General features: G+C 36.7%; 1 protein-coding gene across 1 annotated transcript in view; it reads right to left on the reverse strand.

Annotated features, from left to right (window-relative positions):
- Window positions 1-11,561: 11,561 nt before the first annotated feature.
- The window catches only part of adamts12 (ADAM metallopeptidase with thrombospondin type 1 motif, 12), a 58,048-nt gene continuing 53,020 nt past the window's right edge, over window positions 11,562-16,589 (reverse strand). The window contains exons 22-24 of the mRNA XM_051679559.1: window positions 16,008-16,154; window positions 15,163-15,316; window positions 11,562-14,958 (exon numbers count right to left, since the gene is read on the reverse strand). Coding sequence (XP_051535519.1) covers window positions 14,843-14,958; window positions 15,163-15,316; window positions 16,008-16,154 — 417 coding nt within the window. The 3' untranslated portion in view covers window positions 11,562-14,842. The remainder of the gene's footprint in view (window positions 14,959-15,162; window positions 15,317-16,007; window positions 16,155-16,589) is intronic.

A 16,589-nucleotide genomic window follows, 5' to 3' on the forward strand; every position in this document is an offset into this window, starting at 1 on the left:
GATGGCAAAATCTTAAGAAATCGTACAAGTTGGCTAGTACAAAATCGTACGTCTTTTACTCCCATAGAGAAAAATAAACGAACCCATGAAAAATGTTATGATTTTTCCTAAGTTTAACCCCTAACTCAAACCCTAAACCTAACCATGATTTTATTAGGAAAATAACTTTTATGAACAATGGAAGAAAGAAAACATTGGGTTTGAAACTAGATGAGGGAAGCGTATTACACTTATTGACAAACATCAGTCATTTGTATTGCATAACCTACTGAGACCCGAGCGTGACTGCTGTGTGCATTTTCCATTTCACTTTTTAATTTTTAACTAGTAATAAACAAGCAATAAATAAATTAATTCTAGAGGAAACAGTTTTCCAAAATATTTATGTCCACATACTGTATGTGGACAGTCGGACGAAGTTGTGAAATTTATATCAAAATAATATCAAGCTTTAGAAAGTCAGATTTTTGTTTATTATGTTTCCAGGAGTGTTGGTTATTCATGTTTTGAGACGTTACAGACATCAGAAATTAGCATAATTAATTCTGATTCAAAGTAATGGCCAGCATCATCCAATCACTGCCAACCATGTTAAAATAAAATTATACATTATATATTCTGAATATATGTACTGGTTACCATTGTCCCATGTCTGCCAAACATGTTGAGTGGTCCAAACATCATCTGCAGCCTGAAACTGAACTTTTGGTCAGATTTTAAGAGTGAATGCACTTATCTGCATAGAGAGCTATTGGATGCTCCCTTGCTCCCTATTTAGTGTATGACTTAATCTCAAGTGTACTGTCTGTCTGCAGTGGTCTCAGAACAGTTCGAAATGCACCTTATTTTCATCCTAACTCCATATAAAGCCTCTGAAAGCAACATTTTTCAGCTTTAATAAAAAACTATTGATTGTCAATGTGAAAATGCAAAAAAATGCACAGTACATATAGGAATCCATTTACTAATGTTAATATATAGACCTGTATTGTACAGTGATAAGAAAATAAAATATAACACATTTTATGTTAAAATGAAGCAAAATGACCCACAGATGTGTTCATGTTGAAAGTTATTCAAAATAATAATTTTTCAACTTTTGAGGGAATATTGCCCCAAAATCCACAAATGTGGACATCATGTTTATCAGCGCGCTGACGCACGAAAAATGAATGAATGTTTTAAAGCGGCATTTCAAACGAAACTAGAGACGCTACTCTTTACAACCAAACAGGTTTCAATTAAAACATTTAGAGGTTTCTTACCAGAGGCACTTTTGTTGGCTCTGCACCCGTAGAAGTGCTTCACGGAAATCAACGTCATGTTGTTGTGTCACGTGACTCGGTGTGCCAGAAGTTTAACCCTTAAATGACAGTCTAGAGTCTTGATAATAGTATTCAGTCGGTTTAAATTCATTTAAATTATGCGTTGCATATAACAAAGCCAAAATACTGTAGACTGAAATTTAAGTCATTATTATTGATAATCTACCTTTTTTGCTGAAGCACTGACATGTCATTAGTGTTTAGATTATTTAGTATTTCACCCACAATCTCCTTGCTTTTCCACAGTTTGCTGTTGTATTGTGGCAAACTACAATGTCACCAATAGCTCCTGTGGTTCAGTTTATCTGCCACTGCTCAAACAGCTCTATCTTATCTGCATTTCCTGCTTTGTTTCCCCCCTGAAGTTATTTTTTCTGAATCTTTCACTGGAAACGAGTCTGGCTGCTCATCATTGGTTTTTGCCCCTTCTTACTAAAGAGAGAATAATCACACCAATAATATGTTTATTTTGATTCTTGGAATATGCAGTAACCCTTATCCATTTCAGTAATACATTCCTGCATTTTAACATCCAGTGAGAGTGAAAAATGCATTTTTGTAAGGCTTTATTTACGTACATAAGCCATGGATAAAATTCAAATAAAGTCAGATACTTATACTGCAAAACAACCGCTCTGTATGCGGTCTCGTGGTCATGGATTTTGTTTGAAAATCATCCAATAGTCAATGCAATTGAAATGTAGCCTTTCCTTCTGGTTTTTTGGGCCACATGTAATATAAGAAAGATTTACAGGACTTGTGCGCAAGCCAGAGTTTTATCTGTCTCTGTGAGCTGGGTTTTAGTTGTTAAGCATATCTCTATTGATCTATCTCAGTGTAATGCCCACCAAATCCAAAAGCAGACATAGAAACGGCATATTAATCTTAAAGTTACATGAGTTCCAATGAAGAGTTCCATCAAACAAAATCATGCTTATACACAATAAGTCTTTTACATTATATGTCTTTTGACAAAACTACGAAATCAATCCCTAAAAATAGTTTTTTTTTTTTTTTTTTTTACTAAAAGAAACAAGGTTTTACATTGAAGAAAATATGAGTGGTGGTATTCTGGGTCCTGAGTGTCTTTTTTTTTTTGTTTTTGTTTTTTTGTCATTAACAATTTTTATTGATTCCATTCTCAAATTAACACAAACAGCACATGAAAACACGGAATCAACTTTTATCAATATATGCCCCTGAATTGTCCCTCTCCACTGCTCCTCCCTGGCAACCTTCTAGGAAGGTCAAATAAGCACCCAAACTGCCCAGCTGTCTATGTGACATCTCTTCAAAAAATAAAAAAAGAATTACCTGCCTGCCGATCATCACGCTGGTAAGGACCCAGTTTTTTATATGTTTGTTCCTTATGTTAATACCCGCCTCATCACCCAAAATACAAAGTCTGGGGCAGAATAAAATCTGAGTTCTGAACCTTCAACCAAAACTCTTGAATCTTAGTACAGAACCAAAAAACATGGGCTATGTCCCCATCCTCCAACTGGCATCGCCAGCAAGTAGGTGTGTCTTTAAGGGCAAGCCTATACAATCTAGAGGGAGTCCAATAAAAACGATGCATAATCTTAAATTGAATTAAATTGAGGCGCACCCTTGCATCCGTAGACATAGACTTGACATTTTTTAAAATCCTACCCCATTCATTTTCCAGTACTAAATTCAAGTCTCTCTCCCATAACTTCTTAAGAGATGTTAAAACCCTGTCCCCTAGACTCTGAATTAGCCAGGAATAGTACGTTGAAGCTTCATGACCTTTTCTAAAAGCAATAAGCACCATCTCAAGAGTGTCTGCTGCTTTAGGGGGCTGCGTACTACACCCAAAGGTGGTACAGAGTAGATGGTGCAGCTGTAAATACCTGAAGAATTGAGATCTGGGAATCCCAAAACACTGTATTATATTTTCAAAGGATCTCAACGCTCCATCATCATAAAGGCCACCCAGCGTAGCAACACCCTTCTCAATCCATTATGTCCAGCAGAAAGGGCATCAATGCACAATTTAAGGTTCAACCAAATACTTGCGGTAACGTTCAGGTAAATGTCCGAATTGAACACGTGGGAAACTTTTGTCCACACTAAATGCATATGCGAGATAACGGGATGTGTCTTTACTTCTCCAGGCAGCTTGGTAGAAAGACTTTGCAATGGCAAGATAGGGGCAAGGACCTCCTGTTCAATAAAGAGCCAGGGAGGGGCTCTCTCAGGTGGAAGTGACCAATGTGCCAAATGTCTGAGACTAAAAGCATAATAAAACAAAATCTTGGGGAGACCTAACCCACCTTTGTCAGTTGGCCTATGTAACTTACTGGAATGCAACTGAGGGCGTTTACCATTCCAAATAAAGGATTTAGCTATACTATCAAATTGTTTAAAATAAAAAGGGGAACTTCAATGTGGAGAGACTGTAGTAGGTAGTTGAATTTTGGAATACAATTCATTTTTATAACATTAACCTTCCAAGTCATAGATAAATGTAGTGAAGCCCACTTACCCACATCTCTCGAAAACCTTTTTATGAAAGGGTCAAAATTAACTCTAAATAATTTACTCAAATTTTCTGAAAATAAAATGCCCAAATACTTAATGCCCTGCTTGGGCCACTGGAAGGCGCTCAGTTGAAAAGCTGTTACAGGGCAATACGCTGTCAGAGCCAAAGCTTCGGATTTAGACCAATTCACTCTGTATCCTGAGAACTTAGAAAAGGAATTAATAATTCTGTGGAGGCAAGGCTTAAATCTAGTAGGGTCGGAGACGAATAATAAAATATCATCTGTGTAAAGCAAAAGCTTATGTGCCATACCTCCCGCCACCACCCCTGGGAAATCATCATCCTTTCTTATTGCGGCTGCTAATGGTTCCAGGGCAAGACAGAACAATAATGGGGAAAGAGGACAACCCTGCCGGATGCCCCTATCCATAATAAAATAATCTGAAATTAATCCATTAGTTTGAACTTCCTCTACCGGGTGTCTATAAAGTAACTTAATCCACCCAATAAAAGTATTCCTGAACCCATACATTTCCAAAATCTTAAAAAAATAATCCCATTCTACCATATCAAACGCCTTTTCAGCATCAAGTGAGATGGAAGTGACCGGAGTCTGATCATTCGCCACTGACCATGCCTTATGTTATCAGAAGAGCTATGGCCCCAAATAAACCCCACCTGATCTATATGTATAAGAGATGTCATAACTTTACTTAATCGGTTAGCCAAAAATTTTTGACAATATTTTAATGTCTAGCTGGATCAGGGAAATTGGATGGTAAATCTTACACTCACTTGGATCTTTGTCCTTTTTAAGAAGCAGACTGATCCGGGCTTGCATCATGGTTGGTGGAAGCTTACCATTCTTTAATTATTCCATATAAACTTCTAGCAAAAGTGGAGCCAGTTCTGTAGCATAAGATCTAAAAAATTCAGCGTCAAAGCCGTCTGGCCCCAGAGTCTTGCCTGTAGGCAAGGCCTTAATTACCTCACTAAGTTCTCCAAGGTTATCTCAGAATCAAGATAATTTTTTGTTCAGTCGTCAGTTTAGGAAGTTCTAATGGTTCCACAAAGTTTCTAATATCCTCATCAGTAGATGAAGACGTGGAACTATAGAGATCAAGATAGAATTCTTTAAAAGCATGCGGTATGGACAAAAGTGTCCAGAGTGTTTAATTCGGACATTTATTTAAATGTTGCCTCGAGCATATGGCTGAACCCTAAATTATGTACAGAAAGGTCCCCTTTCTGCTGGTCAGAGTGGATTGTTAGGAGGGTTACTACACTCAGTGACCTAGATGAGAGTGGAGTGTTGAGATCTTTTGAAAATTTGGTTCAACACTTTGAGATTCCCAGATCTCAGTTCTATATGTATTTACACCTGCGCCACCTGCTCTGTACTATTTTTGGGAGTAGCTCACCCCCCCAAAAGTGGCAGATACACTGGGAGAGGTGATTACTGCTTTTGGAAAAGGTCATGAGGCATCTGTGTATTACTCCCTATTAATTCAGAGTCTGGGGGACAGAGCTTTAACTTCTATCAAGAGATTATGGGAGAAAGATTTAAACTTGGTCTTGGAGGAGGAAGTGTGGATTCAAGTGTGGCTAGGATTCAAAAAGATGTCAAGTCTGCATCTAGTGATAGAAGGGTGCACTTTATGCAATTCAAGATATTACATAGATTCTATTGGACCCCCTCTAGATTGTATAGGCTTGGTCTTAAAGACACACCCACCTGCTGGCGATGCCAAATAGAAGATGGAGACACAATCCATGTTTTTTGTGGGTGTGTTAAGATCCAGGAATTTTGGTTGAAAGTTCAGAGTCATATGTGTGACGTTTTGGGCACTCAGGTTTTACTTTGTCCCAGACTTTGTATTTTGGGTGATGGGGCAGTCATAAATCACACAAAAAATTGGGTTCTGAGCAGTCTCATGATTGGCAGGCAAATAATTTTTAGGGGATAGAAGTCGGATGGAGCGCCCTCATTTTCAGAGTGGTGCAGGGCTGGATTGGTAATCTGGCATACCGGGCATTTTCCCAGTGGGCCGACGCACTTTGGGGCTGATCAGGGGTGGACTGGCCATCGCGAAATGGACCGCGATAAGCTGAAATGAGCGATATGCGAAGGGGGCAGCAATATGCAGAAAAGGACAGCGACCCCCCCCCCCCACTCAACAACTTTTGGCCCAGTCTCCATATAGACATTGATTTCAGCCTTTAGCATTTGTTGGAATTCAGGATTTTGCAAAAGGGATACATTAAAGCGCCAACTATATGATTTCCTTTTCTCCATATGTGGCAACACCTCTAAACACACCAGGGCGTGATCTGAGACTAAAATGTTTCCAATTGAGCAATCAGCAACAGATGAAATGAGGGACTTAGATAACAAAAAACAAAACAAAAAAATCTATTCTAGAGTAAATCTTATGGACTGATGAAAAAAATGTATAGTCCCTCCCAGATGGGTTCAAAAGTCTCTAAATATCTGTAAGACCAAGATTTTTACACATCCTGTGAAGTGTCAGTGTTGCTCTAGGGGGCTTGCAAACTTTTGCTTGACTATGATCAAGGACTGAGTCCATCAAAAGATTAAAGTCAGCTGCTTGCAACATCCCTCCAAGATCTATAAAAAGCCCTGATCATCAATGTTAGGTGCATAAATATTTGCCAAAATAAGACTTTGCCCCTGAATTTCAGCTAAAACAATAATGACTCTTCCTAATTTATCTTTAATCTGTTTGAGACATTTTAATTATAAATGTTTACTTATCAGTGTAATGACTCCCCTGCTCTTACTCTTACTCGAGCCAGCACTATAAAAATTTTTTTTTAAAAACACTATATCATATTTCTTATGTTTAAGAAGAGAAATAACCTTCCTTCTTTTGATGAGGTGCCCCAACCCATTCACATTGAAGGTGTGTTACTCTACAAAATAAACTCCAGCCATTTGCGGAACCAGCACAAAAAGTGCGAAGATTCCTCAAACAGTCAAGCAAATGTTCAGTGAGCTGGTCCACTCAGCTGCAACATGAGAGCGAACAAATGACTTACTCACTCCAATGACTTGCAAGAAATACTCCACAAAACAAACTCCACCCAATAAGTGGAATAAGCACAAAGAACATGTAGATTCATCCATAAAACTGTCCTGAAGGTGTTACTCTACAAAAGAAACTCCAGCCGCTAGGCGGAACCAGCACAAAAAGCGCACAGATTCCTCAAACAGTCAAGTAGTCAGCTGCAATGTGATTGCAACAAGATTACTTACTCCACTTACTTTATGAATGACATCACTTGCTGTGGGCATGTGAATGTTTTATTGCCATCCTTATCATCTATTGTCAATTTGGCTGGGAATATCAGTGCAAAAGCGACCTTCCGTTGATGTAAAAGTTTCTTGCATTCCTTAAATCGATCACGTTTTTCTCTTGTCGAATTCGCAAAGTCTGGGAACAAGAAAATGTTCTTCCAAGAAAGCCTTCCTTTACTCCTCGCCTTGCGTAACACGAGATCTTTATCGGATGATCTCAGAAATTTGGCCAGAATTGATCGGGGCCTGTCTCCCTCCACGGATTGCTGAGCAGGAACCCTGTGAGCTCACTCGATTTCCAGCTTATGGCCTGCTATGTCAAGCCGATTCGGAAAGAGCCCATCCAGGAACTGGACAGGACATATCCTGTCCCTCTGCTCCCTCAGGAACTCCTACAATACAGACGTTATTCTGCTGGCTACGATTCTCCATGTCCTCCAACTTCTCCCAGACATGCTCCAAATCCACCTTGGTCACTAGCAGATTAGCAGATAATTCCTTTTCTGATGACTAAAGGTAATCGATCGGTTTCTCGACATCCCTCACTCTTGTAACCACATCAGTGAACTTCATCTCCATGGCAGTGATCGATTGACGTATCACAGCAAGATCCTCCAAGTCAGCAACGACCTTCATCAGTATTGCCGACATGTTCAGCATCTCTCATCGCATTTCCCACACCTCCCTGACTAAGTCGACTCCCAGGCTTGTGGCCTGCTCGGGGGCGTCAGCTTGGGCACATAAGTGTCTTTTAATGTCTCCAGAGCCCGAGGATTTTGAATTCTTTGACATATTGTCCTCCTAGAAGAGTTATAGAACAGAGTGTATCGAATCTCACTGGTTTATGTCATTTAAAGTATTAAAACTAGCAAAGTGTGCAGAGCTCGCCATTCACACGTCCGATCCTCGCATGGCATTCTTGAGTGTCTTTTTTTAAATGTTGGTATGTGGTTGCTATGGTACTCTGGGTGGTTGCTAGGGAATAGCTAGGTGATTAATAATAGCTCAAGTCAAAATAACCCACCCCAAAGCCTCTATGACATTCTGGTCCTTGTACTGAAATTTAGTTTTTTGTAAATTTAACAGGAAATGAATACAAAAAATGCTAAAGTAAAAAGCTGTCAATTGGTTAACCTTACCATATACACTGAACAATTATATTTAATTTAACAAGACGATACATGTAATTTTATGGTAAATATTGTACAAAAAAAATAAATAAAATAAAATAAAAATAAATAAATAAATATATATATATATATATTTACAATATTTTAATGAAAAATTATATTTAATTTTACAAGACAAAGCATGTAATCGTATGGTAATATATATATATATATATATATATATATATATATATATATATATATATATATATATATATATATATATTCGGTTGGTCATGTGATTCTAACATGGCAGCTCCCATGTGCGGACCCTCTCCATGTAGAATAAAACAGCTTTTATAAGGTTACTGATATGACTGGAGTCTTCCTTTTAACGAGAGAGTGGTCATGATTTCCTACATATATTGCAAAATTACAATTCATGTCTTTAGGAGTTAAACTTTTTTAATGAGGAAAACATTACTGAGTGACCTTTAATTATGTTGTTTTTTTTTGCAAATATGGATGTCAACATTGATCGGTGTCCCCTGTTGTCCTTGTGCATGTGCAACTGAAATAGGTGTCTATGTATTTCTGTGGAACAAAGTTTATTTAATTATTGATCTAGAATCGGTTATAATCTTCTTTATTTAAGATGTGTTATTGTATGACCTAAATTTGAGTCCATCCAATTAAAAATATTGAGTAGAAACAAAAGAATTTAAATAGCAAATCTGAGTGAAGTCTACTTGCATCTAATTGCCTTGACTTGTTAAGTTAATTCTATATGATCACCAAGTTAAGTGAACTTAATTATACAAGTTTTGGAGACGACATTACTCAATTCAATTGAGGGAACAATCAGTTGAGTAAAGCCAACTTATTAGGGTTTTCAGTCTCTTTTAATTAGAGTTTATGGGATTTTTTTACCTGCTTTATTGTCCACCAGGTGAAAATCATGACATGGATTGTAGCAGAACACCTCTGCTCAGTAAGCTGTACGATTTGAGGTAGCATTCTTGTCCGTGGCACAAACAGTGCGAGATGGCGTGCCAATTTAATACTTACAGATAGGGATTTGAACAAGTCCCTAACCCTAAGAATGAGCAATGGTATTGAACATAAATTCAGTAGATTAAAGCCTGGCTTCGAAATCTCTGTCTCTTTGAACATTATACTTTTTCCACTCATTCTAGCCAAGAGCAGTTCTACCAGTCACTAAATGTAAATATTTGATGGGCTGAGTGTCCACTGAAGGTGTCAGGGTGTCCGTTTGCAGCGATGGTTTCTTGTTTTGCTTCTTTTAGACACGTTTGCCATAAAATCATTCAGTTTGACCTGAACTAACATCATCAGTAGATGAATGGATCAGTTACGACGGAATTTATTTACAGGTCATAGCTTGTAAACTGTCTCATTGAGCTTTTCATTGGCTTTGCTGAAGCACTATGCGGTCATGATATTGCAATATGTGTGGCTGTGCGCCTCTCTTAAGTGATCTGCCATCAGTCCGACGTGTAAAGCTAGACAAGTAGTTCTAATTAACTAATATTATGGAGTGATCTGCTTTTAGTTTAATCAGGACCATCGAATCAGGTCTCTCGCTATGACTAGAGGTCTTAATTATTTAGTGATGTGCAGGAAAGGGAAGTCACTTCATCGGCATTTAAGAATCGCTTGGTGCATTCGAACCTCCTTTGGTGGAAGCACATTACGGTAATGTGTGATTATATAACCGAGCCAAAATTAAGGTAAAGTCATGCGCTTTGTCATGGAACACATGAAATCGAGTGCACTAAGATAGTGTGGCATTGCTGGCAAATTGTGGTCGTTCTGTGCTCTAGCTGACAACAGGTTTGTGCCAAGTGGATCTCAGGTTATAAGGGACAGAGGAACTGGCCAAATCTGGCCTAATTCAACCTGACCTCTGTAATGGAGCCTGAGTTGGCATGGTATGGATTGCAGAGTCACCGCTTCCAATTTTACAGTGACCTGAAAAGTGTTCCTAGTAAAGAACAAACAATAGGTGAGTGACAGCCTACATTTACTTGTATTCTAAGCAGTACGGTTTCTTGAACCCCTAATATTTCTGCTTGTTTCATCCAAAACCCTAGACTTATAACAGTACATACTGTACAGTGGGCTCCAAAAGTCTTAGACCACTAGTGAAAATGTAAAAAAAAGTAAATAGTTTAATGCATCTTTTGTTTATTTATTTATTTTTTTTACAAATTATATTGTCAGATTAACAATCTGAGTGACAAGAAGAATGTAAAAATTAACTTCTATATATAGAATGTATGCATATTAGTTATTTATATATACACTGGCGGCCCACTCTAACCTTTTCTTTTTGTTTTTCTGTTTCAAAAGTGGCTTTTTCTTTGCAATTCTTCCCATAAGGCCTGCACCCCTGAATCTTCTCTTTACTGTTGTACATGAAACTGGTGTTGAGCGGGTAGAATTCAATGAAGCTGTCAGCTGAGGACATGTGAGGCATCTATTTCTCAAACTAGAGACTCTGATGTACTTATCCTCTTGTTTAGTTGTACATCTGGCCTTCCACATCTCTTTCTGTCCTTGTTAGAGTCAGTTGTCCTTTGTCTTTGAAGACTGTAGTGTACACCTTTGTATGAAATCTTCAGTTTTTTGGCAATTTCAAGCATTGTATAGCCTTCATTCCTCAAAACAATGATCGACTGATGAGTTTCTAGAGAAATCTGTTTCTTTTCTGCCATTTTTGACCAAATATTGAGCTTAAGACATGCCAGTCTATTGCATACTGTGGCAACTCAAAAACAAACACAAAGACAATGTTAAGCTTCATTTAACGAACCAAATAGCTTTCAGCTGTGTTTGATATAATGGCAAGTGATTTTCTAGAACCAAATTAACAATTTAGCATGATTACTCAAGGATAAGGTGTTGGAGTGATGGCTGCTGTCTAGATTTTATCAAAAATGACTTTTTTCAAATAGTGATGGTGCTATTTTTTACATCAGTAATGTCCTGACTATACTTTGTGATCAGTTGAATGACACTTTGGTGAATTAAAGTACCAATTTCCTTCCGAAACAGCAAAATCTGTACATTATTCCAAACTTTTGGTCGTCAGTGTGTGTATATATATATATATAATTATAATATACAGTTCATTAGGGGTTGTTAGTACACAGTTGTTATATAGTATATTGTGTAGTCTAATGCCCAAAGCTGAAACAAATTTTGCACAAAGAACAACAAACACAGCAGAACCACAAAAGATCTTGCTCACATCATGACTGCATTTATTAATAGTCGTATCAGCAGTACAGATGTGCAGTTAAATAGTTTCTGTATAAAATATTCAGGCGTGTTTTAAAGGCAAGAGGATTGACCTGCAACACCTCCGTCCTCAGTGACAATGTGCATTGAACTCATTAACAATGACTTAAACACTTTAGTTAATGAGCACACAGACTAGAGCACCAACAGCACTATAACAGCACCATGAAGCTCTCACGAGCTACAAAATACAATATTTACACAGTTTTAAACATATTTAAAATGACTAAAACTAAAATACAAGTACTAAAAATAGAACATCACAAATACAGTGCAGACAACCATTAATCAAACTTTATAACCTGTGTAATGATATACAAGCAATCATTTTTGATTTAGAGTCTATTTTTGTTAAGTGGTATTCAAGAATTAGATTTTTATTAAAAGAATAATAGAATATATAAAACTACTTTTTGCTGAACCCTAAAATTTGATGTTACTGGCTCCTTTCTGAAAGCACATTGAGTATTGTAAAAAAACAATTTTGTACTTGCATTTCTTCACAACACTAAAATGATTTAAAGCCATCGAATGACAAGAACTCTTGCTGTATATGTTTTTAATTAAAGAAAAATCGAATTAACACAATATTAAGGGTTGGGGAATAAAGTAACAAATGCACCCTACTTTAAAGTAGAATTTCTCTTCTACACCATATTAATAATGTTAAACAGTTATTTCACAGTAATTTGCTTATTTTTATTTTTTTAAATGTATGAATATAGATAATCATAGACAAGCAGGAAATAGAAACTGCCTAAGGAAAAGCTTTTATGATATTTACCGAAAGAAAACAAAAAATTACAAACGAACATAAATGAAGCAGAAGTTTGTGTGAAATTCTCAGTTTGTTATTTGTTTTGTCCAAGCATATTTTCACAGCAACTTTTGCACCAAATTTTAAGAAAATAAAGTCAAACTGCTAAAAACCAAAGACCATAACTCATCTTTAAAAATTGTCCTCATCTTTAAAAAATTTCTTAATTTTAAAAGGCTGTCTCGTAGGCCAACATGGGCTTATATGTTAATAATCCTCTAGAAGATGATCTACGTCACGTCATGACTCACCGGAAAAAATAATTATCAAAATATTAATAACTACAGTGTTGACAAACACAAAATAGGTATCGTTTTAAAGCTTAGAAGCAGTACTTTACAATGCATGTAGGCATTCTGACCAAAACTGAACAAGTGTTTTGAAATTTGCAGACAAATCAGAAGTGTTCTATTTTGATAATTAATACTTTTGCACTGTATATATTATTGTAATCAGTAAAAACATAAATCTCATCAAATAGCCATGTGTCATACAGTATGTCATTGGAAAGCTCTCAAAGAGTACAATACAAATAGCCTATTTGATTTACTCACAGACAAAAATATAGCAAGTAATATCTAAGTACATGTCTTTGAGATACATGTAAAGAGGTGTTGCTTTTAAGCTGCGTTTTCGCTTGTAACTTCACGAAAAATAAACTGAACATATAATATCACATAACATTACTTAGAGGAGGGGATTCCCATTAAAACACGCCCACACACAACGTAATCGGATGTATAGATCATTGGATAATCCACATGAAGCACAATGTGCAGACAGCACATAATGTGCTATCTGGCTAAAAACACGTTAGCTTTCCTAGATCAGATGACTTCTTTGCAAATTATGTAGTACGTTGTCCAGCATCATAGAATGCTAAACCAGTCATACAGTATTAGGATTTAGATCGCGGCAACCAGAGGTGGAAGTCATCCAAATATGGGAAGAGAGGATCGTTCAATCTAATGTACATATGGCCACCAGGAGATGGCGCCAAGTACATGACAGACTCAATGATGGCTCAAATGACACAGAATGAAACAGAATGAGATCTCGTTACTCATGCCTGCATGCTTTGAAGAGAGCGCATACCTTTAGTCATTGTATTTGCATGTGAAATTAGTTCTTATGTACAATTATTATGTTTTATTTGTTTGGAGAGGCTTTTGGAGACTTTGAGATATTTTTCAGAGCTACCTTTTCTACACCCTGAGATATACGGTATAATATCAAATCATAAAAATAAGAAAAAAAAGTAGGTTTTTGGCTCAAGATTTTTTGTGATTTTTCAGCAGTTTCTAAGGCTGAGAGTTTCAGAATTTATCATAATCTAAATAATTAAAAACCTTTGAAAAGTTTTCTTTAAAGTGATACCAAACAATTGTCCCTCTTTGTTTTTTTGTCAAGTTATAAGCCTTTAATTTTGGGCATGCCACTGAAACATGAAATCTTTTAAAACACCTTCAGAGCTTAAAGTTATAAAAAAAAAAATCATTGAAACAACTCAGTTCAATTATGTTAACTTGGTTACATGCACGTTTTGAGTAATATGAACAAGGGGGAGATTCAGTGAACCTAACAATAGTGAAAGTTAATTTTTTTGTGTGTAAGTCTTTCATTAACTTGCGGTTTGTCCAAATTAAGTTAATAAAGCTACACTCATTTAAGAAATGCACATGAAAATTGTTTGACTGTCAAAGCATTACTTGATGTTCATCAGACAGTGGTCACATAACCCTTTTAATAACAGGCAAAAGTATTATAATGCTTTGTAAGTTTCAACCTGCTCCATTAAAAAAGATCTATGAAATCGGTTATAATAGCTTGGGTCCGAAAAGGTATAGTTCACCCAAAAAAGATGTAAAGAAGAGAATGGTGACTGAGGCTGTAAGTCCTTAACATTTTGCGTTACATCTCCTTTTGTGTTCCAAAGAAGGAAGAAAGTCATACGGGATTGGAACAATATGAGGTTAAGTAGTGGTTGAAAGAATTGTCATTTTGAGGTGAACTGTTCCTTTAATGGAAGTTGTTTCATGGTGAACTAACAGTTCTAGTCAACCAAATAATTATTTTTGTTCTGTCAACAATACACACTATTTAGTTATTTTTTTACTAAAACTCAAATTGTTTATAATGGTAGTAATTTTCCAAAACGAGTGCCAAGAATAACATACAGGCAGGCTCAGATGGAATCTTCAGAGTTTTTAACTAGTTTTCAGGGAAATCTACAGAATTCTGCAGAATGGATTTAAACAAGGTAGAATGTGTAGAACAGATCTGAGTTAAAAACTAATGCTTGATGTATTTGTGTAAATATTCTTTTGTTAAAGTAAAAGTTCTGTGTTTCTAGGGCACCATGAACCCAGTTCGCAGAATGTCCAGTAGTTTGCGCTTTGGGTTGATGACCCAAGTGTGGCTTTGGCGTGACCTCAGTAAATATTACATCATACAAGTGACACAACACTGCATGCGGATAGACCGCAGGGAGCATCGACCCAGCAGCTTGAGTTTCTCACAGAAATGTGTTGACATACTGTTTTTCTTACAAACCGGACCTACAAAGCACAGAAACAAAACCAAATCAATGAGGGGCATTAACATTAAAAATAAACTAAAAAGAGTTTTCTTTCTGGAATATTAACCTGTAAACATTTAAATAAAAAGATGGACACAAAAGACCCACATTTTCAAAGAAAGCTTCATATACCTATCATCAATTATGAGATTAACAAAATACAACATAATGTAATTAAGTTTACCTAAATTGGTTTTACACTCCTCTGGGTTGCAGATCTGAACAGTGTCTGGTACATTATTTTGTGCACACAGTGAAGTTTTCTCTTCATCTCCAGATTCCTCATTTACACACGTCACCGCTCGTTTTTGCACTCCACCACCACAACTTCTGGAGCACTGTCAATCAAATATCAACACATCATAACAATAGAAAAATCTATTAAATCAAATTACATAAAATTACCTATAGAAAACCTTAATTTAAATTCTGTCATCATCTCTTTTCATTTTGGCAAGATTTTCAGTGAATAATGACTTAAATTTAGGTCCGTTCCTCACACAAAGCTATTGTATGACACAAGAAGGCTTCATATAGTACATGCTAAATAATGTGGTCAACCTTTATGGTACTTTCTTTTGTCTTTTTTGTAGCTTAGCATTCACATACAGTATGTTGCATGGAAAAGAGCAGTGTGGATATTTTGCAAAATAACTTATTTTCTGTTCTGCGAAAAAATTTAAATAATACACTAAAAATGCATGTTTTAGTGGAAACATGCATACCACTGTGAACGAGATTCTCTCGTCGCAATACACATCAATGTGTTCACTCAAAAATTACTTAAATTTCAGGTATTTCATCATATGCATTCAGGAGATCAGGATATTCATTAAAAATATCTCCTTTTCTGTTTCACATCAGAAAGAAAGTCACACGGATTTGGAACAACATGAGTAAATTACAACATACTTTTCTTTTTTGGCTGAACTATCCCTTTAAGACATCAAGCAGGACAGCCAATAGTTAAATGACTGTCTAGCACTAATTTCATCCCCTTTAAACAGTGCAGTTTATGCAGTCAGTTACCTGGGTCCAGGTTTCGGTAGTCCAGCTGGTGCAGGGCTGCAGATGGCAGGGCTCAGTGCTGTTGGGTTTGAGTGTGTTGTTACAGCGCTGGTACTCAGGACAGTACACACGTCTTTCCTTTAGCCCTTGCCCACAGCTTTTAGAGCACTGTCAAGCACACATCACCGATGAAAACCAAAGTGAGCGTCACGAAGTTTTCAGTCTGTTCCTCACAAAAAGCTATCGTAGGGCTTCAGAAGACTTGAAATTAAGTACACAGCACTATGGACTACTTTTATCAGACTGATCGCTTAAAATGACGTGACTGTGGCGACGTTTTTGCAAAATTTTATTACGCGGTTCATTACACGTCTTGTGGCAGTTCCGAGGTGAAATGTCCACTGTGTGGTGCTAAAACAGAGTTAAATGTTTTCCCAAACAAATTAACTTTTTAAGGTTAATGCTCTTTCGAGTTTTAAATCAACAAAACCAACTTCCCTACCCTAAACCTTAAACCTAGACCTACCTGATAGTGTCATAACAGCAAATGTAAGATGAAAAACACAATTGCTAAACCGACCACGTCATTTTGTGGTGCTTCTA

This window comes from Myxocyprinus asiaticus, chromosome 3, assembly GCF_019703515.2.
Source record: "Myxocyprinus asiaticus isolate MX2 ecotype Aquarium Trade chromosome 3, UBuf_Myxa_2, whole genome shotgun sequence".
Lineage (NCBI taxonomy): Eukaryota > Metazoa > Chordata > Actinopteri > Cypriniformes > Catostomidae > Myxocyprinus > Myxocyprinus asiaticus.